We start from the raw sequence: 24,576 nt of genomic DNA on the forward strand, positions 1-24,576 counted from the left end.
GGGCACGGCAGGAGCTCTGCAGAGGAGCAACCCAGCTGCATCACTGTGCTCTTTGTTAGCTCCCAGGCTCCTCCCCAACCCATTCAAACCCGTATTCCATTCTGCTCTGCAGTCATTCAGCACCTAAAAAAATCTGGCTCCCACATCTCTCTGAGCACCATACAGCCAATTTTCAGATCACAGAGAAAAAAGCATGGAGAAACACAGTTCTGTCTGCCTTCAAATACATGCCTACATGCAGACCCAAGGCAAACAAATCTACCACCTTATCCTGTTAAGAGCTCCATCCTTAAGCTACTTGCTTACATTCAGCCTAAGTACAAAACTCTACCTTTTTGCCTCTGAACACATGAATGCACTTCAACTTAAATCAGCCTTACAAGCTGCAAGAGGCATTTATGTTCACACAGTACTTGCAGACTGTACTCCTTTTTGAATGTACACTGGGAAAAGGTGTTTGTTTATAAAAAAACCAAACAAACAACAAACCAACTACTATCTGCTCCTAGAAAGAGAAGACACTTCATACATCAGTGAGGTTTTTCCAATTAGAGTCTACAGCTCAAGATGTTTCACTCAAATATTAGTCATAAAAACCAATGCCTTCAGGATTTCATGCACAGACTCAAAACACACCTATAAAGCTCTCCCGTGAGCCAGGAGAGCTCACAGATGATGGGTTTGAACAATTTTTTTTTTTTTTTAATTTGATCTTTCTGGTCCAAATACACTGAAGTCAGATTTTGTATATAATGCACTAAAATACAGCAGCAGCTCAAGGCCATACTGTTGGTTTGGTTGGTTTTTTTTTTTTAAAGTATGTTAAAGGTATTTGACCCAGGAAAAAGCATTTAAAAATAGAAAGTATCATTGTTCTTCAGCTATTTCAGTGTGTCCCAAAAGCAAGTCACTGAAACAAAGTCAGCTAGCACTTCTCCAAAAAGTTTTACTTCCAACAGGACAATGCCTATTTGCTAGAGAAAAAAAAACAAGAATACAACAATAATGTTACAAGAGGCACTGATCCTGGCTTTATTCACTTAAAGATACATCCAACATTTGTTATAGCTCACTTGAAATTCAAAACACTTTTAAAAAACCAACCATAAAACCTTGGGTTTTGCCTTACAGTGCTGTCAAGTTTTCAAATAGCAAGTAAGTGACTTCCCAGCACTGTCTGTATTAACATACATACAAAGATTAAAACTTGGTAGAAACCCTTCAGTTTCTGGTATTTGACGAATTGCATTCAGAATGACCACCATTTTCTCTGGGGAGGAGGCTACTCTGCTTACCTGCAGGGATGGATGCCCAGGGTCTTGAGCTACTACACCTTATCCTGTCCCTGTGCCATTTTGGCGATTAAATGAAAACTGTCCCCCCCCTTACAGAGTCCCTCAAGAGGGACTTCGCTCCCCATTTGCATCTTTGTACTTGGCAGCTGTAACAAAATTCTACAGCACTAGAAAAACTAGTTAGGACAGCACTATGCATGTCCCATAGAGATTACTGATACTGACTGCTAGCAGAAAGAAGTGCATGTTATGATTGAGAAGCATAACGTGTTAATTTGGAACTCAAACTACTTGGCAGTATCTTCTGTAAACTCAAGATTTATATAAGACAGTGGGTTGCAGCCATCATATAATGATGTTACCTGTATCCTTTTTTTTTTGCTGCATTTAGTTAGATTCTTTTTAAAGTGGTGAAGAGTGCAGGACTTAAGAAATATAAACATTTCTCTATTAGAAATTGCAAAATTTAGTATTATGACTCTATGAAACCTTACAGTACAATTTATCAATTCTATGTTAAGATTCAGCATCAATATGGTGTCTGAACTATCTCAAAGCTACGTTCTGCCTAATTAAGCAGTATCAACATGTCCTGATGTCACTTTCTGTGCAAAATGCATTCCCATATTAATGTGGCTATAAGAGCATGAGCAGTTCTCATGTTGGTGTATCATCCCTGTGACTTTTTGTGACTGGTTTCTCTGTTTAATGATAGCCTAACTAAAAATAAGCTTGTTATGTAAAAAGCAAAATAACCTTTATCTTAAAACTTTATTCTGGGTCTTGGACATAGTTCAGTGACATGATCTGCAGAACAACACACCAACCATTCCCAAGAGCTGTTTAAAAAGAGGAAACTGAAGGAAAAATCCAAATCGAAGACACTCACTGTTATAGTATCTTTAATTTATCTTGTGTTTTACAGAAGTCTGAATGGATTAAAAAGCACCTCCTTTCCCATCACGTTCCTTACAGTTGGTAAAATATATTCAATGAGCAAATGTATGTGAACAGCTTGAGGATCTGCATCTTGCAAGGATTTCACAGACCAATCAATCAAAAGCCAAATTTCTTGTCGTTTTTACAATCTTGTTTTAATACAATGGTAAATCCATTCCGATTGTAAACCTGTCCAGTCATATCTCCCCAGAACACTTTGCAAAATCCAGTGTTGATTAGCAAACTAGTTAGCTTTGGCACGGAGCTGCGCTCTCTTGCCTGTGACAGCCTGGAAACCAGTTTTGATGCTGGCGACAGAGCAGCGAGAGTGGCAGGTCTCACACTGCAGGAAATATAATCTGGTGTCCTTCTGTAGGATTGTGTCTGGTGACCGACACGTATGACAGGTGACATACTCCTCTGCAGAAAAGGAATTAAGTTACAGTTAGAAGATAATGCACTATCAGCAGACAAGGGACCACTTCCTCAGCCTTTAGTTTAACAGTTGTCTTGAAAGGCTGTTCAAATGCATCTACTAACTTCAAAGTGGCTTACTATGAAAACCACAGACATTGAGGCAACCTAAAAATTACCCCTAGTTCCTAGGTTAATAAAGACTAAGTTTCATATGGTACATTATATACAGACACTGATGTTTTAAAAATAGTAACAACCACTTAAGACTTCCCACTGGCATTTTGTAACTTCCTCTGCTGAAACAGCATTCCCAGATGTCAGCAAACAGAGTTGCTACAACTAAAGCAGTATTTTTTTGTTACATATTATCTGTGAGTCCTTTGACCAGCAGCACACACACTGTATTTGTTAATTAACACATACAACAGACTTTAAAATTAATAATTACTGTTATTTTCCACAGTCCTCATCAAAGCCAAGAAATAAAAAGTCAGATGAAAACAAGCAATTCCCAAATGCTCTTACTGTTTTCCTTGGCACATTTTAGTGCCAGGACAGAGTACGACCTATATGCTTATTACACCATGGCAGAACTTGCATTATTCCATTATAAAGCTGCAGCAAAGTTGTAGCTTCTTAGCACAGAATGTCCACAGCATGCATACACATGTGGGCCATACATGGGCCACTGATCATCAAAAGGGGTCTGAGAGAAATCTGTAGTGGAAAAGGGAGTTATACTTACTGATATATCTTCTCAGGACATTTTCTATCTGTTTTTGCTGGAATCTTCCTTTGATTACAAGTTGGTTGTTACCATCTATTGAGCCACTAATTTAAAAGAAAAATTAATTCAGTATTTGATTTGCAGAAGTTTTCAAGTGTTAAAACAAGTCAGGAACATGAAGCAAGATAATGATGCATTCTTCAAGATAAGAGTAAGCCAGAATTACTTTGGGGGGAAAAAATGCAAAATTCTAAAGACACTTGAAAACCTACAGGAAGTTTTGCCCAAGCATAACTCACTGCAGTAAAAGCAAACTCCAGCAGAGATCAGCCTCATAGTTAAGCTACCCAATCAGAAGAACTTTACGGAATTGAGAATTGACACCTGCTTATCTCACAGAAGTGACCAAGACAACTCCCTAGTAAGGTGCAATATGACTAATAAGATCCTTTTCTAGCCATTCTGATGTAGTAAGTTGAATGTTTTTTTCACATTATAGTTTCTAAGTTTTTGTTTAAGTCACCTGGAGCTGAGGAGACGCCGAAGCCCAATCATATGGGCATTTGTCACACACACCTTGCAATTAGATTCCTTTATTCTCTGTATCTAGGTATAATAACATTGTAGTCTACAGCAGAGAAATGAATAGACAACCAGAAAGTACACTACCACAGCATGAGATCTTTGATAAGAGACATACAAAATCAACACTGGTTTTATGCTGACAGGTGGATTTAACTGCAGCATTAGACAGAATAACCAGCTACAGGCCCACAAGACTTGCAATTAGGCAGTCGGGCATTCTCTCTTCCCTAGCTATCATCTGCCTTAAGCTGATAAGAGCCACAGAGCCATCCTCACCAATTGTGACAGACAGCGCTGCTGTCAGAGCATCTTTAAGAAAGGCTCCAAATAGGGAATCCAAACCCTTATCCAAACTGTTCCCTGGGACTTATAGTTTGCCTCTGTACCTCTTCCCTAAGATGGTGTCTCTTCAATAACTCAGCACAGAATCTAAGTGCAGGGAAGAAAAGCCTAATGTTCAAGCACATATATACAGACCTAAACCCAAGAATTTTCTTTTTGATCAGACAACGTCAACTATGTTGCCATTGCTTCCTACATGCATAAGCACATACACAGCCCAGTAGCCTTACCTTGTACCCAATTCTGCCAACAAAAATGCCAGAAGATGTTTTGGCTGACGATGTAATCTAAAAATAGAGTAAGGATATGTTTAACCTCCCCCCTTCAGAGAAATTTGATATTTATAGAGGACTGTCAGGCCAAAACAATCTTAGATTACAAAGTTTGAAAGGGGGCAGTGCAAGAGGGTCTGCACCAAAGAGCATAGGCAGACAATGACTGAGGATACAAGAAAGCTTAACAGTCCACAAACCCCCTCCCCGAACCAAATTCACAATTACAGTAACTATTGAAAATAAGTTCTCTATTTGAGATTTTCCATTCTTATTCTCCCATCCCCCTGCCACTCCCTGAAAGAAAAGTGTTACTCGCTACCATTAAAAATTCACTTTAGTATTCACTACCCAAATCCTCAGTATGATTTCATCAGGACTGTTTTCTGGCACACTTATGAAACAAATCAGATATGCATTCCCAGAAGTGCCCACAAAGAATAGAACTGCCTTCACAAGAAATAATTAAGACAGAAAGCACTGGAAAAAAAAAATTACTGAACTCCATACCATTTACCAAGAGAATAGTATGTGTAGCCAGCTCAAATTGGAAAACACTTTCCCCACCACCACCACCCACCCAAGACTTGCAAATAAGTATCACTGGTGACCCAGCTACAGACTTTATAGAAGCCAGTAAACTCACAAAATCAATAGGTTTAGTTTCAGTCCATGAGGCCCATGCAGCAAGCCTACAATTTTCATAATTTAAGTATAAAATAAGAAATTACCTCAAATCATCTTCATAAATACCTTCTTACAGAGAGAGGTAGAGGAAACGAACAGTATGATTGAAATAGCTTTCAGTTTACTTCTGGTTTGCCGCAGTCTTTTGCCAGAAAACACGCATTCAACACAGCCAACACCACAGAAAAGTACATTCATCCGCTATTCCTGGGAAATCTTAAGAGGAAACTTACAATTTGCAGATATCTGTAAAGTTGACAAAAGATGTTTTCTTGGTCCCTACTCGTACAACCTGTGGAGGCTTCATGACAAATTTTCGTTTTTCTCCAGCTACCATATCTGGATTTTTTTCCCGCATGATGTTAAATACTCTATTGAGCAACTGCAAAAACAGGGATTCACATCAATATGAATATCTTGCATTTCTCAAATAAAGTACCTCATTTCTAAAAAAACTTGAAACAGCATTCACAGTGAATATTAGACCATCTTTGCCCATTAGGATTTCCCCATATGCTTTTGAACACACACTTAAAAAAGTTCTGATAAATGCAAAATAAAAAAGCTGTTTCCCCAAGGGTTTACTTCATAATCTACAATACCTCAGTCTATTTGCAGAGGTATTTTAACTATCACTAATATTGCCCTATATGAAAGTTAACTGTGATAAAAGATGTGCTTTCTGTTATTTTTCTGTTCACGAGCTTCTGACTACAAGTCCTTTAATTTTAAGTTAGAAATAGGACATATGAGCATAAGGCCCTATTCTGCTGATGTACCTCAACATGGAAAAAATTTAAGTCTTTTGAACATTACCTCATCATACGTGTAGTCCCTTTCCGAGCCTGCCCACGCAGGTCCCGACTGAAGGCTAAAAGAAATTCCATCATCTTTTTTGCTATCTTCATCTTCAAAAGCTGTAAAGAAAGTTATTTGGGATTCATTAAGAACAGAAATATTCTTTAACTTCATGCTTACACCATTTCTAAAAAGGTGCATCAAAGAAGATTCCACTAAAATGTGAACACAAGTCTTCTGTTTGCCTGCCTACAAGGGACAGCAGCACTTGCAGCAAATTTATAGTGCTTTTAGAGAACATTTTTCTGATAAACAATGTAGTGGTAACAAAAGGACTTTTGAAACAAAAAAGGCACTTGAACAGAACTTATTCACCTACAACATGGGCTACATTTCACTTTTAACATCTCATTGAGCTAGCTTATGCTTTTACCTTCATCCTTCTCCATTATCTCATCCTCATCCGGAAACTTCACATTCTTCTTTTTCTTCTTTTTATTGCCCAGCATGATATCAAGGTCATCTTCAGGTTCTACTGCCTCTGGCACATCTCCCTCAATTTTCAAGTCCTGCAAAGAAATAATAAGACCATAGTTTACAGTATTAAACACAAATCCCCACTGTACAGCATTAGAAATAGTAGCACACTATACTAGATGAATACTAGTAATATCCACCACAATCCTGGAATGTAACAGATAAGAATGGAACTAAAGTATGTTGAAGAGAGTGCTGCACTACTGTCATTAAGTAGGGCTAGATTTTTATATGCCAAGCTCAGATACAATGATGTACATGCATCTAACAGTGAGTGCAGTCTTGTATGAAAACTTAGTTTATACTATTTCCTTTGGAATAGTTAATTTCCTACTAGGTAATCAATGCACGCAAAAATCTCCTGGTCTAATTTCTGGCTGGTCAAGAACAAGATCACGCTACACTTACCTAAAGGCATCAGCCATTTTAGGGCATAAGGGAACAAACCACCCTACATGCCAGACAATAAGGTAAGGCAAAATTGTGCTACCTGCAGCCAGCCCAATTTATTATCACAATTCTGCACGTGTAGAGCAAGCATTTTGCCTGTCTGCGGCAGATCAGAGGGACATTTTCTTCCCCAAGAGGCAGAATCTAAAGAAGAGGTTTACACACAACGTAACATTTCTCTGTCCTCTCGCTCTCTGGGCTTGCCAGTTACACTGACACGTGATACAAAAACATGACTCGGAATAAAACTTGAGTAAAAACATCTCGTACACTTTCTGGAACACAGAACAGTAGCCAATCATTTCTAAAGAAAACACCAGAGTAAAAACAGATTTCTTAGCAGATATATACCCTTTATTTGAAGGGCTGGCCTTTCGAGGACTATTCTGTGCATGGCTTCTGACATCCATTTACTTCTCTCACCCAAAAAGACAATTAATCTTGATGCTAGCCAACCCTTACTACAGATTGCAGAATTACTTGCTCATTGTGCAGATCAGTTAGATTTTTTTCACTTCGGGGCAAAAAGCCCTGCAGGAGCAACATGTTCAGCAGAACCTACTATATATGAAAGATACAGTGAAACTTAAGTTTCATTATTAACTGCACTAAGACACAATGACAGACTCAAAACTACTCCTGCACTGCCAATCCCCAGAAGGGAAAGCAAGAAAGTTTTCAGCCATAGACTAGATGGCCTAATTACGTAAACAAACCTTTACACCTTCTTCTGCTTCATCTATATCAAATATCTTTTTTGTTTTTTTCTTCTTTTTCTTTTGATTGAAGAAGTTTAAATCATCCAGGTCATCTGTTGCATCTAAAAAACAAAGGATTGCCAAAAGAAGTATAACAACTGTAGAAACAGTTTAGACATAAAGGTTTCTGATTTACATCCAAATCTTCAAAACATTACAGCAAGACATAAGCAATGATCTGTAGCCCCTACAGACATCCTTCAGGTTTTAAAGAGGTCATTCCCCTCTACCCCCAAATACCTCAGTACTATTCTACAGTTTCTGCATCTTCTAACTGCATTTACTTATTTAAGTGCTTAACTCTTTCTGCTGTACAAGATAAATTAGCCACTTCTGTCATTATAGTAGAGATGCTTGAAAAAAATTAAAAGAAAATTGTAGGAGGAATGTATCGTTTCTTTGGTCTACTGCAGGAGCCAATTTTATGAACAAACTGGATTTAAGTTAACAGCATTCCCCGAATCAGGTCATCTTGAAATGACACTGGCCTCAATTTAAAAAGCAAGGTTATATACACAATCACAAGCTTACTTCCTGAAAGATTCCAAAGAACACTCTAGTTATCACATTCACAGTTGTCAAAAAACTAGAAAGCCTTTTAACCATATTTCTATTGTCACACTATTGCTTAATTGTTCAAATGAAAACCAGCCATAATTGTGTAATTATTGCAACAACCGCATGTGGAAGACATAGAACTTCCTGCTAACTGTTTTAGGGATTCTCTTTTCATTGTCTCATACAAAAGACTCTGAGTCTGGAAAGTGGAATTTACATAAGCCACTGGTAACTTGCTGGATGTCTGTGAACATGATTTCAAGCAGGAGAGAAATATGCCCTCCAAATAAGCAGCAGAGTATTACTCACAAACCTCTTAACAAACCTGGGCCCCAGCATTACACACTGTGATGCCAAATTCTTGGGGCTTGTAGTCTCAGAATACAGAAGGACTATCTTTGAGAGTTTATCTACATGGATTCACTTTACCTTTCTTCCTGCTGTCTTCTTCATCTGCTTCAACATCTTTGTCTTCTGTTGGCTCTGGTTCAACTTCTTTTGTTTCTGATTGCTGAGTCTCTTCCGCTTGTGTATCCCCTCCTTCCTCATCCAGCATAAAGGGCTTCTTCTTTTTCTTCTTCTTCTTGCTCATAGTGGGATCGAAAATCATCTGTAAGAGTCAGGAGTTCCTTAGCAGCACAATAATCACCTACCATTTAATATTTATAACAACTTTAAGTTTCTCTCAACATTCCTTCAGTTAAGCAAGCTGTTCCTTGCCTTCAGTCTCAACTACGGATTTTTTCTAGATCTGTAACAATGTACTACAAGTTAACTGACTCAAACCAGCAATTACATAGGCTTCTTTAAAAACACCACAGATCTTGTCCCAAGGCATAACTGATGTGACCAATTACAAGAGAAGAAACAGAGATTAGAACACTGCTTGACAGTTTAGAGCTTCTGCTACTTTTCCTTTGAGAGTCCAAGTTTCCTGCCATCTATGTATTAGTTCAGCTGAAAATATATCAAAGCTATGAATCTTTGACAGACTAGGTACCAGCTACTTCTCCATTTTATTATCATAACAGACTCAAATTTTAAGTAAGACTATGCAAAGCAATCACTCACCCACTCAGCATCAGAAAAAAGTTTAAGCACACCTATACCACAGAGCCTGATTACATGTCAGTTACACTTTGTACCTCCATTTGTGAGACACATTAATTTCCAGATTTATTAAAAAGCAAGATTTACAAACAGTCTCTTGACAAGAACGCTCTGGACTAGGGAGAAACCTAGAAGGGGCCAGTGATACAGCAAGACCTGTATCAGCTCTCAACACTATGAAGTAGCAACGGTCTCATCCTTTCCCACCCCGCACAGTGGGAAACTGAACCTCAGAGACCAAGTGATTAAAAGCTGTTAACGAGTTCTTTAGCCAGCGAATAAGCTTAATTCACCTAGTCTGACTGTGAAGAAGTTACTAACCCCAAGACTCACTTTTAACCTATTCATCATCTGCAGACCTGAGATATTTAACACATAAGCTCTTCAGTTTTCCAACACAGGAATGCTTCTTACATTTTTCACTTAAGATTCAAGTTTGACATCACAGCTATTGGTCAGTTTTGTTAAATATTTTCACATCACAGTATATATTTAATACATCAAACAATTTTAGACACTTAATGAGACTCTTTCTGCAGTTTTTCTTATGTAGCAATTGAAGAATGTCCTCAGATAGTTAAAATTCTGCATCATTAATACCCCCACTCATGAAAATACCACCACCACTTCATCAAAGGAGCAGTTCTCCAACTTCTGGTTTTGGTACACCCTGCAAGTTTGGCAGTTTCCCTCCCCACAGGAAGCGGTCTTTTCTTCACACTTCTCATTCTCCTACACATGATATACTTGTGATATTCTTCCAATTTTCTGGAACTTACATGTTTCATAAAGGCTCTATTGAAAGGCAGTAAACTGCACGTATGGGTGTTTCAAGCACAGCATCACAAGTGTCCACATATATGGGACACTGAAGCCTGAGGCTTTCAAACTGCTGAAGCCCGTCTTTGGTTGACACACACCGCGCTAGAACAATTTTAAAAAAGTTCTGTCAGAGGGCTTCCCTGCAATGCTTAGACACATGTATGAATCATGCTCTTGTAATGCACAGTAATCAAATAATATGCACAACCGGTTACACTGTCTGCTGGCTTCCTCTTGTAAACTCCACAGTCTGCTGAAACAGAAGGAAAGCTGCCTGTATCAGCAAGAGTCCACAGCTTTGGGAACAAGAACATGAACACCATTTTCAAGATCAGGATTAATTTCAATGAAGAAGCTTTGCAATACTCTTCAGAGTTATATAAAACTCCGTATCTTCTCACATGATTAAGCAAACATAAGATTATGCTTAGATTGGGTGTAATAATTTCTAAGAAGGAACCAGCCTACCCACCCCAAATCACTCTTCTCATTGCAAAGAAAAAGACATCCTCCATCCCGAACCACCACAAAGTATGTCTTGAGTCTACAAGAGACAGAACGTGCCCTCAGTAGTACCATGCTAAACTGAAGTTAGCACACAAGGACAACTTCTGGACACAGGAGATTGTTTTTTTCAGCTTTAAAACAATGTAGCTGGCCTTGAACAGAGCACTGCTCTGAAGGTCCACTCCATCCAGTTAGGTCAAGCCAGGCTTCTGCAAACCTAAGTCCTAGTCATAACATGCTAACAGCTCTCGGGTAACTAATACAAGAGTTCCACAACCTGAGAAGGAGGTCTATGTCTGAAATTCTTTGTTCATCGAGGGCTTCAACAAAAACTAAGCAGGAGTCGTAGGTCACCCATGCTTTAACAAATCATGATATAAACTAACTGGCCTGATAACCAGGCTATTCTGTGTTTTGCCTTTCTGAGCTAGACATTTCAGAAATTTCTTCAATCCTTTTCTCTATTCAGTATGTTTGATTAGTCAAGGCACTGACACCATTTAAGCACTGAAAAACTCTACAAAGTTGCAGGCCCTCTACTGAAGGGACTGTAGCCCTCAGCCCAAATACACCAATCCCTTTGCTTTTCCTGTGTAGAAATGGTTATAAATTTCTACCCTGTTTCTGCTCTCAGAGCCAAATTCCCATATGGAGTTTTCTCTTCCATAGACCACACAGTTCTCTCTCACATCCAGCTCCATATATCTATTCCTTATTTCAAATGCCTACACAGTCAAAATCCCAACTTACAGAAAATGAGCAAGCAAAAGAACACAGGCAAAAAAAAATAATAATCAAGAATCAAAGCTTCATAGTCCAAATGCAACTCTTACGACAGTAGCCAACATTACTCTAAACTGCTGTGACAGTGGCAAATGCTGGGGATTCTAACAGAGGTCACAAATAAATCCTACTTCATTAGTCTGAATAAACACAGGCATGTCTACAAAGCACACAGTCACTCTGCACTGATAAAAGTTAGTTCAGGTATCCTTACACTACACTGAGCTGATGTCTACAATGGACTACAAAATTAAGACCAATCTGCACCTAAACCCTCTGGCTGCTCAAAACACAGCATTCTCTAATATCATTTCCTGGATCTTCATAAAACTACAGGGCCAGAAGAACTTTTAGATACCTAGTAGGGTTATATATGTAGTAGGATTTTTAACAAAGCAAACAGATGTTAATGGACTGCTTCCCCTTGCAAATAAGGCCTGAGTTGCCTCTGCTGTGCCACACTTCTGGGCTGCACTCAGACAGCAGATGTTTCCACCAGGGAGTTTCATTTTCCGTACAGCTCTGAAAATTTTAAGCTACAGTCCAATGCAACAAAGTTTTGTAACATCTATACCAGTTTAAGGTCCGAATCTGCCTTCGTGCATCTTCACCCTCCTCAACTTCATAGGATCATTGGCTTTAAAAAGCATCACCAACTTAACATCAATAATAACAAGCTATCTAGCTCCTAACAACCAGGTATACAGAAGTTCTGGAAGGCATGTGCGCTCACTCACTCTCACACATACACTAGGCAGAAGATCTAACAGTGACAGTTCAACTGTGATATCTGCTACCACTTTTATTCTGTCAGTCTGCTACGTAAAGGAATCCAGAGATGTAACTTTACTATACTACATATTCCTGATATCATCTCACTGTCAGAACAAATGCATTATGCAAGAAAAATATTTTTACTGACACTTAAGCTAAATGCAAACCAGGAAACTCCAGATAAACTGCTCTATGGTCCTATGACCTGAGACAGAAAGCATGTGATGCAAGGATTCCTGGGTGCTAATTTCTGGAACCAGAATACAACCAAGACATTAGAACTGCACTTCCAGGGACATAATTAGGCATAAAAATGCAGTACATTCATTCTAGATGTTAAAGCAGCTGAATAAGTCAGTCTCAGCTACCATTAAAATAGTTAGTAATTACACTAGTTTTCCTTTATTACGTAGGACAAATTATGACTTGCCTATCTCCAAGGCTAGAGTGATCACTTTGCTGAGAACGAAACAAGCTACACGGGTATTTTAAACAACACCAGAAATGAGATACAAGACCAAAAGCAGCCATCTCATGGATTCAGCCAGTGCAGCTTCTCACAGGTTATACAGTCATCCATCAGGGTGCTTATAACCTCATACATGTAAAGCTTTCCTTTTCCCTGTGAGAGCAACTGCAATGAGGTTAGTAACACATGGCGTCTACAACACCCGAAAAATTCTGAGAGGCAGATGTATCTACTTCCCTGGAAGTGTGGCTAAGCAAACACCATCGGATCCAAAAAACCCAAAGTTATCATTTGTTGAAATGTAGCTATTTAGCTCTCCGGGTTAAAAGACAGCGTCCTAAAGCTCCAGAAAGCGAGAGCGCTAAGTAAGCCAACTAAACGCTACCTATCGCTAGAAGCGCACAAAACACGATGGATAAAGGGTGGCGGGGACAATCTGCCTTCCTCCCCGGCCCTCCCTCTGCCAGAGGCGGGCGCCGGCAGAACGCGGGGAGCTCCGGGCGAGTTTCAGGCCTTCCCACGACACGCGGAGCCAGACCACAGTCGCGGGCCAGGCGGGACCCCGCAGCGCGCACAGACCGGGAAGGCTCCCGGGGAAGGCGCCAGCCCCCGACTCGGCCCGGCCCGGCCCGGCCCAGCCTCCGCCCACCGCACCGAGAGGCGGCCGCGGCCCCCCTTGCTCAGGGACGGCGGCCAGTGGGGCAACGGCCGGTGCCGCCCGGCGGGGCCGCGGGACCCATGCACCGCCGCCCGCCCGAGCACCGAGGCGCCGGCTCTGCCCCGGGGCGGAGGCCGCGCTCGCTGCCCGGCGCAGGCCTCGGGCCCGGTCTCCCACATGGCGGCGGCCCCGGCCGCGGCGCAGGCCTCGAGCCCCGCTCCCCCCGAGGGCGGCGGCCGCCGGGTCTCACCTCGTCGCCCGACATGGCTGCGGCCGGGCACGGAGCGGAGCGGGAGGCGGGCGGAGCGGCGGGCGCTGAGGGACGCGGTCAGCCGTTACCCGCGACGGCCGCGCTCGCCTCTTGCATCAGCGCTCCCCTCCCCCGCAGCACCGCGCCGCCCTCCCCCGCGCCTGCGCAGCCGCCGCGCGCATGCGCGCCCCGCCGCGGCGCCTCGCGGGAGTTGTCGTTTCCGGAGCTGCGCCTGCGCCGTTGGGCGCCGGGCGGGAGGCGGGAGCCCTGAGGCTGCGGCCGGGCGGGGAAGCGAGGCCCTCAGCCGGATTGGCGGGTGACGGGCGCAGCTGTCTCCGCCTCGGAGTCCCCGAGCTAACCCAGGCGGCTCCAATTCGCTGTCCGGGCTCGTTCCCCTGTGGAAGGGCCTGCGGAGGAGTCGGGCAGCGGCCGCCGCGACCGCTGCTGCTGGGGCGGGGTGGGGAACGGCGGCAGGACCCCCACGAACTCAGGGCTGTGTGCGCTGAAGGTGTCCTTGGTGTCCACAGGGCGGCTCTTGCCGGGGTTTATTGGGCCCAGGAAGAGTAGCATTTCTTTCCCAGGTTTATTGCACACAAGCGTGAAGGAATAGGAGGAATACATACCAGAAAATGACGGGGCTGAGGCGCAGGGGAGGGAGAGAATTTGGTGGTTGCTCTGATCAAAGTAGGGGACAAATGCGATACTGTTTTGTCTGTCATTAAAAAAGCAGACCTTACTTCCTTCCCCAGAATCGTACACTCCTTGGTGTAGGAAAGGGCTTCCTGGAGAGCGCCTGGTCCAACCTGCTTGCTCATGCAGTGTCAGCTAGAACAGTTGCTCAGAACCTTGTTCTGCTGGGTTTTGAATATCTCCAAGGGTGGGGACACCACAACCTCTCTGGGCAACCTGTTCCACTATCTTCACAATGAAAACGTTATTTCTATGTTTAAGTAGAATTTCCTGAATTTCAACCTGTGCCTGCTGCCCCTTGTTCTGTCACCCAGAAGAGTCTGGCTCTGTCTGGTTTACCCCCCTGTGTAGACACATTGATAAGATCCCCCTGAGCATTCTCTTTTATAGGTTTAACAATCCAAGTTCTCTCAGCTTGTCCTCGTATGTCAGATGCTCCAGTCCCTTAGTCCTTCTTCCTCATTCCATTTCCCCAATAGAATCATGGAATCATAGAATCATTTGGGTTGGAAGGGACCTTTAAAGGGACATCTTCAACTACATCAGGTTGCTCAGAGCCCCGTCCAACCTAACCTTGAAAGTTTCCGGGGATGAGGCATCTACCACCTCTCTGGGTAACCTGTTCCAGGGTTTCACCACGATCATTGTAAAAAATTTCTTCCTTATATCTGGTTTGAATCTACCTTCTTTTAGTTTAAAACCATTACACCATGTCCTGTCACAACAGGCCCTGCTAAAACGTTTGTCCCCATCTTTCTTATAAGCCCCCTTTAAGTACTGGAAGGCCGTGATAAGGTCTCCCCAGAGCCTTCTCTTCTCGAGGCTGAACAACCCCAACTCTCTCGGCCTTTCCTCACAGCAGAGGTGTTCCATCCCTCTGATCGTTTTTGTGGCCCTCCTCTGGACCCACTCCTGCAGGTCCGTGTCTGTCTCGTAGTGAGGACCCGGGAGCTGGACGCAGTACTGCAGGTGGGCTCTCACCAGAGCGGAGTAGAGGGGCAGAATCACCTCCCTCGACCTGCTGGCCATGCTTCGTTTGATACAGCCTGGGCGTACGGTTGGCTTTCTGGGCTGTGAGTGCACATTGCTGGCTTTTCATCCACCAGTACCCCCAAGCCCTTCTCCGCAGGGCTGGTCTCAATCCCTTCATCCTGCAGCCTGTACTGATAGCGGGGGTTGCCCCGCCCCAGGTGCAGGACCTTGCACTTGGCCTTGTTGAACCTCATGAGGTTCACATGGGCCGACTTCTCAAGTGTGTCCAGGTCCCTCTGGATGGCATCCCATCCCTCAGGCATGTCAGCTGCACCGCTCAGCTTGGCGTCATCTGCAACCTTGCTGAGGGTGCACTCGATCCCACTGTCGATGTCATTGATGAAGATATTAAGCAGTATTGGTCGCAGTACGGACCCCTGAGGGACACCGCTTGTCACCGATCTCCATCTGGACATTGAGCCGTTGACCACTACCCTCTGGATGAGACCATCCAACCAATTCCTCGTCCATCAAACAGTTCACCCATCAAATCCGTATCTCTCCCAATTTAGAGAGAAGGACGTTGTGGGGGACCGTGTCAAAGGCCTTACAGAAGTCCAGATAGACGACGTTTGTAGCTCTTCCCTCGTCCACTGGTGTAGTCGTTCCATCATAGAAGGCCGCTAGGTTGGCCAGGCAGGACTTGCCCTTGGTGAGGCCCTGCTGGCTGCCTCGAATCACCTCCCTGTCCACCACGTGCCTTAGCATAGCTTCTAGGAGGATCTGTTCCATGACCTTCCCAGGCACAGAGGTGAGGCTGACCAGTCGGTAGTTCTCAGGGTCCTCCTTTCTACCTTTTTTAAAAATGGGTGTCATGCTTCCCTTTTTCCAGTCACCAGGGACTTCACCCGACTGCCGTGACTTTCCAAATATCATGGAGAGTGGCTTGACAACTCCATCAGCCAGTTCCCTCAGGACTCTGGGATGCATCTCGTCAGGTGCCATGGATGTTCAGGTTCCTCAGGTGGTCGTGAGCCTGATCTTCTCTTACAGTGGGTGGGACTTTGCTCCCCCAGTCCCTGTTTTGCAGTCCATGCACTTGAGAGGTGTGGGAAGAGAGGCTGCCAGTGAAGACTGAGGCAAAAAAGTTGTTGAATACCTCAGCCTTCTTGTTGTCCCTTGTTACCAGTTTGCCAGTCTTACTCATCAGGGGGGTGCGCTTTCTTTGACCTTCCTTTTCAGGCTGACATACCTGTAGAAGCCCTTGTTATTCTTTGCATCCCTTGCCAAGTTCAGTTCCAGCCATGCCTTGGCCTTCCTGGCCCCATCCATCCCTACACAACTGGGCAACGTCCCTATACTTTCCCAGGATACCTGTCCCTGCTTCCACTGCCGGTGCATTTCCTTCTTGCCCTTCAGTTTGACCAGCAGGTTTCAACTCATCCATGTGGTTCTCTTGACTTCCTTTCCTGATTTCTTACACCTGGGGATCAAGAGCTCTTGCCCTTTATGGAAAGCATCCTTAAAGATTGGCCAGCTCTGTTCTGCTCCCTTGACCCTGAGGGCAGTTTCCCAGGGGGTCCTATAGACTAACTCCTTGAAGAGCTGGAATTTTGCTTTCCTAAAATTCAGGGTCCTGACTTTACTCTTCGCCTGACCGATATCCCTCAGGACTGCGAACTCCACCAGCACGTGATCACTGCAGCCCAGGCTGCCTCCAATCTTGACATCACCAACCAGTTCACTTGCATCAGTGACCGACAGGTCCAGTATCACATACCCTCTGGTAAGGCTGTCCATTACCTGGCTTAAGAAGTTATCCTCAGTGCATTCCAGGAGTCTCCTGGATTGCGTACAGCTCACCATGCTACTTTTCCAGCAGATGTCAGGGTGGTGGAAGTCCCCCAGCAGGATGAGAACCTGCGAGCGTCATGCCTCCTGTAGCAGGAGTAAGAAGGCTTCATCAATAGGCTCCCCTCGATTGGGCGGTCTGTAGTAGACACCAACCACAAGGTTTCCTGTGTTGCTTCAATCTCCAATTCTTACCCATAAGCTTTCAATCTGCTCATGGCTATTCTTCAGAGACAGCTCTTCACACTGCTTTCCTTGTGAATTAAATAAGTTCCAGAAACTTAAAAGCACTGCTACATTAGTTGTTAATTAGTTGTTACCACTGCCAACAGTTGACCAAGAACAGCTGCAACTAGTATCTTTGATCTGATGCTTGGGGAAAAAAATCCTACATGAATTTTGGTAAGGAAAGCACAGTCTGGGTTAAAGAATTTGCAGAAACACACAGATAAAAAGGTTTCTTTTTCTTTTTTTTTCTTATTTTGTTGGTAAGCAACAATCATGACATTAAGAAAGCGGCATATGATGCAGCATATCAAGTAGAATTTTAACTTCACTAACTAAAATTCAGATACTTAAAGCTCAGAAATTGAGTGCACTGGAAGTATTATGCAGTTACCCAAGTTATAGTCTGAAAGTGATAAGCAGTCACAGTCTGGGATGAATAAACTTCAAATGCAACCCTGAATTGGGGGGATGGCACAATGAAAATCACAATCATGTGAAATATGCTTGTGGAGGCTGTGAGTATGTCTTTCCTCTGAGTATTACCCAGCCCTCCAGAAAAAGACCTTGTGAATTTGCCTTGCTGAATTCTGAGCCCTGCTCTAGAGCTCCCTGTGATGCTGAAGCCATACTTTCATACAGTGCCAAAAACTTAAGACATCAGACATCTATTTTAAGTGGCTATTACACACATAAACTGAGACTATAGAATTGTGCATGGCTGATTCGATCTTAGCTGTGTTTGTATGATTTCCTGGGGAGCAAAAGGAAGAATTTTGTTCTGGCCACTGTTAGGTGACAGCCAGACATCTTCTGTAGAGTGACGTTCATTCTTCCATGGTCTTGGTGTAAGTCTAGGCACAATTTAAGGCTTACATGAGCATTGAGTTTTAAAGTAGATTTTGCTTTAAGTTTTGTGTAGGTCAGTTTTTACTAAGTCTATGCATAGCACTGAATTCTGCTCTTAATAAGTAATTTAATTTTAAAATGTCTAGTCTAAAGATTGCTGTCGAGTAAGTGGTGTTAACAGCTGGGCTTAAACTCACTGACACAGGTTTAACCACAGCCCTTCACTTAAGATATCTGTAAGACAGAACTGTAGTCCTATTTCCACCCAAAAAGAGTGAAACAGCAAGAAGGATCCTCAGTGGAAATCTGGAGCAAACAGGTCTGTGCTCTTAGGGAAGCCCAGAGAATGGGTGAAATAGGTTTGGAGAAGAAAGTACTCATATGGAAGAAGGCTTCCTAGGAAAGCAGCCCAGACAAACAGGACCCATCTGAGGAGACGTCAGACAGAGGAAGCCTGCAGGACTTAATCACAGCCTGGGGATGAGGACAGAGAAAGATCTGCTTCACAGCCAAAAGCCCAACTGATAGGGACAGGGGTGACATAGTTCTGGCTGTGCAGAAAGGGAATAGCCGAAAAGGGGAGGATTTCAAACCCTTCCTGTGTGCTTGCTTTTACAACACATGTTTTTGAAAAGCCAAATTTGCATTTTAATTAGTGCATTCATACCGTGGTGAAAGCTCTTCCCAAAGGGATCCAGCACTTGGTCAAAATGCCTGGTTTTGAAGCTTCTCCCAGCCCAGTCTAGCATCATTCAGGCTGGGTGCAAGTTCTCTTCTTTCTGTCTTTCACCATGCTTTTATCCACCCAGTATGTGAAATCCTCAGTCACTTCAAAACCAACCTCCAAATCCATCCTTACTTCTCTTTGTCACAATACTTACAAAAACATAGCAGCACTTAGGCTGCTGGTGTGCTACATTCACTATCATTATTTTCTTCCCCATCACTCTGCTGTTTCTTGTCTTTTCCTTGATTTCAGTTATTAAATAATAATAATAAAATAGATTCTATACTTGCTTTCTTTTGAGGCAGAGTGTTCACCAGTGTTTTGAGAAAAAAATGGAGAATAACTTCCAGAGCACTGTTAAATTGTTTATGAGGAAGTGGAATGTGCCACAATTAGCCATACTAAAATCCATTTTCCACTCCAAAAAAGATCCCGCATTGTTGCCAACTGGAGTGAAGAGTAGAATCACTCTCAAACAACGTAAAACAATTAAGGCACTATTACATTGGACTGCAGTTGCATGCAAATGCACACAAAGTCAGAGGTTTGAACCTCTTGTCAAAATTTTAAGCAGTGGGTTTAAATTAGATAGTCACTTTTGGTCTGTTTGAGAAAAACAGAGACACAAGCTGCATAAGAAAGGATGAAAATTATTGTCCAAAGTTGAACTTCATGGTTGTCATGGGGTCAGCTGTCCTGGCTGTGCCCCCTCCCAGCTTCTTGTGAAAATTAACTCTATCCCAGCCACACCCAGGACAATGGTAACTGACGTACTTAGCAGAACAATAAGCCAAAGGCTGGGGTCTTAAAGGGGAAAACTCTAGTTACAGTCAAATCTCTTTAATGCAATTCTGTTTACAAGAATATACTATGTCTGCTCTCTGGAATCCAGGAGACAGTCAAGCTACAATCCTCCTGCCAGTCCACACTTGCCTTGCTTTTCCCTCTCAAAACTTTTTAGTCCCTATTTTCTTTTGTTTTCTGTACACAAAGCATTTCTGTCCAAATGTTTTCTCAGGTCTGGAGAAGAAGTCTATGTCTTCTGATGACCAGAGATTATTTTCCAAAACCTTCCTATAAAGTCTCTTTTCCTGAAAGCCACACTCCCTTGACCAGTAGATGTATATACTCCCTTTTCTGGCTGGAGCAATCACATGTTAAGGCACACCTTGCAGGCATTTATGGCCATCATCCTCTAGTAAATGTCTTCTGAAGTTTCTCCCAACTATAGCCCTGAAGGGACTTGGTCCTAAAGACTATAGTCCTTAAGGGCTTATTGGAAGTGTTTTACTGCAGAAAAGGTACTGTTCCTAAATAGGGTCTAATGCTGGCACTCAGGACCTCAGTGATACATCTCTTTAACCTCCTGACAGGTTGTTTGCCACTTCTCCATGGTGGTGTTCCCCAGGGAGATGGCTATTGGCTGTCTGAAGGAAAGAGTAATAGGGATTAAGGTGATCATCACTCCCGCTTGTACCATTTTCTTCCTGGACTGGGTTATTCTGTGAACCTTTCCAATATCCAATCTCAAATCACCTGTGAGTCAGGAAATACAACGGATTTGTTTTCTTCCCTCCACTTCATGCCCCAAGGGCTGGGAAATCCCCTTGTAAGTTGAATGCCAAATGTCCAGTAGGCATCATCCTTCTCGCTGTGTGGGACTGAGCTTTTCAGACAGTCTGCTCAGCTGTTTCTGTTGTTAGCTGAAAGATCAAACCCTACAGTGATCCCCATGCAGAGATTAACAAAATAATAGGTTGTATCAAGATTTATCATGAGACAAGCAAGGTTAGTTGGCCTGAAGTAATCAGAGCATGTATGCTGGAGTCCAAGCTACATCCTTTGTCTCACAAAAACCGCATCTCCTGCAGAGCTGCCCGAAGCCCCATTCATCTGTCAGTCCATCTACACTGAAACTCCCAGCAGCAATGCTGCACTTGGCAGAGCATCGGCATGGAGGGGAAGGTGCTGCTGGGAGCCAGGCAAGCGCTGGGAGAGGAAAAGCCTGTTACTTACCTGTATGATTGGATTTCAAGATTTGTTGTTGTGTGTATGATACAAGATGTTTTTTTCTGAACACAATGGTCTTGCTATTTCTTTACCCAATTATTTTCTGACTGGTAGTAGATAAGAGTTCTGTATGCTGAACAATGTATAAGATACCAAAAAAAACCCCTGCTTTCAGATGGCCTTGCAGTATCTGGAGAACTGTGTCATTAATGTAGACATAGAAAAGAGAGGCACTAACGAGCATTCTTTAGGATAAGATGTATCAAAACATGTAGAAGATCACACTGCACAGAATCATCTGAGAAGGGTCAAACAGTGGACAAGTGAGGAAGACTATGGAAGACCACCAGAGGACTTCTGAAGACCACCAGAGACCTCGAATATGCCTGCGCGAGGGACATTTGCATATGATAATGAGTTCCCGGAAAACTAACAAATATGTAAAACTTTTCTTGGAGATCTAATGAATATGTATATAGAACCTGTAGATAAACTATGCAATTAACCTGATCAGGTGCACACAAGAGGAGGAGAAATCCCCTGTGTGCCCAGCGCTGCAATAAAGGATACCTGCTTAATAGTCTTCCGACTATTGAGTCCTGATTTTGGCTTTTCACGGCATCATGCACATTCCTCTCTCACCACCCCTCGCCTCTTCATCTTTTATCCTTGCATCCCGTATGCTTGGGGATTGTGCAAGGATCTGCAAAACAGGTGCTGCGTAGGGAAGAGCGAGGGGGGAGCACGACCGGCAGATACCGCTGCGGGCCCCGGGCCTGATGGCACACCCCCACCCTCCGGCACGGAGGAACCGGCGGAAAGCCCCTTGCAAGGAGTTCTTCCGACCTCGGTGACCTCCCCGTAAATCTGGGGCCGGGTGGGAAGAGGGAAGACCCCCCCACACCCCGTCCCCGCCCCCGCCGCCGCCAGAGGTCGCCAGCGCGAAGGCGACCAGGAGCGGCGGGGACGGGCAGGGGGCGGCCGCGGCCCGGCGGGACGCGGGGGAGAGTCCCTCGGTGCCCCGGTCCTCCCGGTGCCCCGATCCCTGGTCCCCCGGTCCCCCCGGTGCCCCGGTCGGCAGCCGCCGCAGAACGGCTCTGGGAGAGGAGCCCCTTGCTGTGCCCTGGTGTGAAGGGCCAGCGAGTAAGAAAAAAAAACAACAAACCAAAACCCAATGTTTATTGTCATTCCCCTGGGCAGAGTCACAAAGCCTTGAAAAAGAGCAAGGCAACAGAAATGACAGCGCTAATAAAAGGGCTTTTGGGGAGAGAGGGGGTGTTGGACGGTTTTTTGTTGGGTTTTTTTACCAAAATAAAAAAAATGCGCAATGCAGCTAGATGATCAGCCCCAACTAGTGCACCCTGAAAGAAGACAGCACCCAAAAAAAATGCTTTGATTCAAGCTGGAGCCTACCGGTCTGAGCAGCCCAGGGACTCTCGGGTGGGTTCGATGGTTTGCTTTGATGGCGACTTCTGCAGTCTGTGGGCAGCAGGACCTTGTGGAGTCAGGCATGAGCACTGCTCTGTTCTCTTGCACCTCTTTTGGGAGAGGGGATAAGAGGGGAGTGTGGTGGCTCAAGGAAGAGCTCAGAGCCTTTTTTTTTTCCCAGAACATTGGAAGATTAGCCAGCTCTCAGTTCAAATCTGCCAGAAACAGCTAATGCAGAGGTTCACGCTTGAAACCGCTTGCTCATTACATGCAAAGGAAAGTTTAAACACACCATTGGTTATTTTAGAGGAAAAGGGTAAGGCAGGACTTAGTTATTCTCCTAACTGTCTCCAACTCTTTGCTATTTTGAATATGGTGTTTGCAGACATTTTCAACATGTGCTAAACAAATCAGGTGCTTGGAATCCACTGAAAACCGTGGATGTAGAGAGCCTAATGCTCCTACGTCACAACTTAGTTTTCTAAACTTTCTGCCTGGGTAACTGCACAGAGTGTTCTTTAAAATAAACATTTTGTTCAGTGTGTGAGAAATTCTCAGGTTGAGACTCATAGCCCTTGCAATGTAGCTTTCATAGTCAGATTTCTGCTTCCCTGATTTGGTAGCCAGAGTCTAGAGCCTATCTAGGAGCTCCCTGGAAACCTAAAGCACATACTGTTGCTGTCCCTCCTATTGCTTTGCATGACAAAAATCACAACCAAATCAATTCAGGAATAAACTAATATGCAGACGGAGGTTTTACTAGGTACTGTTTTCAATACAGATGGAAAACAGGAGGAGAAAGAGGGGAAACACCTTTGGGCATTAAAAAAGCCAGGAAACTGAATGGGCAGCCTGGACAAGTTCTAAATATGGTTGAGAAAAAGTAGGCAAAACAAGGCTTGTTCCTGAAAGCCAAGAACATGGTTCATGTTCAATTCCTCCTGTATACGTAGGAACAGAGGACTTTGTGCCTTTATTTGTACATAAGCAAAATTTCATCAACACTACCTGTCTCCATCAGCCTTTCTTCCTCTTACAGAGGAGCAGAAACCACCTGCAAGACAGTCACATTTGCAGAGGTGTCACATTTTTCACTTAAGAATTTCCTGCACTTGAGGGTTAATTGAGATCAAAAGCATTTAAAGCACTGTTGCTATTCTTGAGTAGCATCTCACTTGGGAGAAGTTGTCAATAGGTTTGATCAAAAACACCACTATGTGTATGTAAGATTTTAATTGCATACATTTAAACAAGGAGTAAGTCGGAATTTAATTGCCAGAAAACACTCTGTTGCATTTCTATATTTCAAAAAGTTGCATGTGGATAAAAATGTCAAAGATATGTCTAGAAATGATACAAGACCTTTTCCAGTTTTGATAGAAATGCCACCTTCTGTCACAAGTTTTGATCAGGCAAATATAGGAAGAAGATGGATACACATGAGCATATGTTTTAGATTATTTTCTCATCATAGCCCCTTAACTGGAAGTTGACACATACCTATTAGTGATAATTGACAATATGAATCAACACAGTTTTTTTAAGCATTGACAGAACCAAATTGCATCTCAGTTCCAGAATTCAAAGTCCTGGGAAAAAAAAGAAAGCAATCAGATCCATTTCTAAACTGTCACATAGGCACAGATCTTGTGAATGCACGTATTTCACTTAAGCAGCAGCTTATCTATTACCTAAATTTATAAGTGATAGACTTAAGCCCAGTCGAAATAAATGTCATAAAGGAAAGGGCAAATGTTGAGTGGGTTTTAAAAACCCATGTCAAGCAAGCCACCATCTCACACAGACCAAAGATACTCTGATAAATGTGCAGTCTTGCCATTATAACTGCATCCACAATAGATGTTTTGCAAGGACAAATGTACCAGTCAGACAAGGTAACTAATATCAGCATAAGCTGTAAAAACGGAAGTGTGCAGTAGGCTGTGGTAGAAAAATCAGAGGGATTAGTAAAAGTGCTGTTCAGTCTTTTTTTAATTAGCGCATTATTGTACGAGCTAGGAAAGGTTTTCAAACAGTGGAATGATCAGCTGGGTTAAGTTACGCTGTGCAACACATCCACATTCCT

At 43.3% G+C, this 24,576-nt stretch overlaps 1 protein-coding gene across 1 annotated transcript; it reads right to left on the minus strand.

Annotated features, from left to right (window-relative positions):
• Positions 1-2,180: 2,180 nt before the first annotated feature.
• EIF2S2 (eukaryotic translation initiation factor 2 subunit beta) lies at positions 2,181-13,903 on the minus strand. Its single transcript, XM_069807578.1, has 9 exons — positions 13,739-13,903; positions 8,795-8,975; positions 7,766-7,869; positions 6,496-6,631; positions 6,081-6,181; positions 5,498-5,646; positions 4,536-4,592; positions 3,397-3,482; positions 2,181-2,654 (listed from the first exon to the last, which is right to left on the minus strand). The coding sequence occupies exons 1-9, from the start codon at positions 13,751-13,753 to the stop codon at positions 2,479-2,481; spliced, it is 1,005 nt and encodes a 334-aa protein (XP_069663679.1). The 5' UTR covers positions 13,754-13,903; the 3' UTR covers positions 2,181-2,478.
• Between the last annotated feature and the right edge of the window lie 10,673 nt (positions 13,904-24,576).

Source organism: Haliaeetus albicilla, chromosome 2 (genome assembly GCF_947461875.1).
Source record: "Haliaeetus albicilla chromosome 2, bHalAlb1.1, whole genome shotgun sequence".
Classification (NCBI taxonomy): Eukaryota; Metazoa; Chordata; class Aves; order Accipitriformes; family Accipitridae; genus Haliaeetus; species Haliaeetus albicilla.

Coding starts and splice junctions, on each gene's coding strand:
- EIF2S2 (XM_069807578.1), bottom strand. Junction 4,593..5,497: donor TTTACAGATATCTGCAAATT/GTAAGTTTCCTC, acceptor CTCTATTTTTAG/ATTACATCGTCAGCCAAAAC. Junction 3,483..4,535: donor TTGGCAGAATTGGGTACAAG/GTAAGGCTACTG, acceptor CTTTTAAATTAG/TGGCTCAATAGATGGTAACA.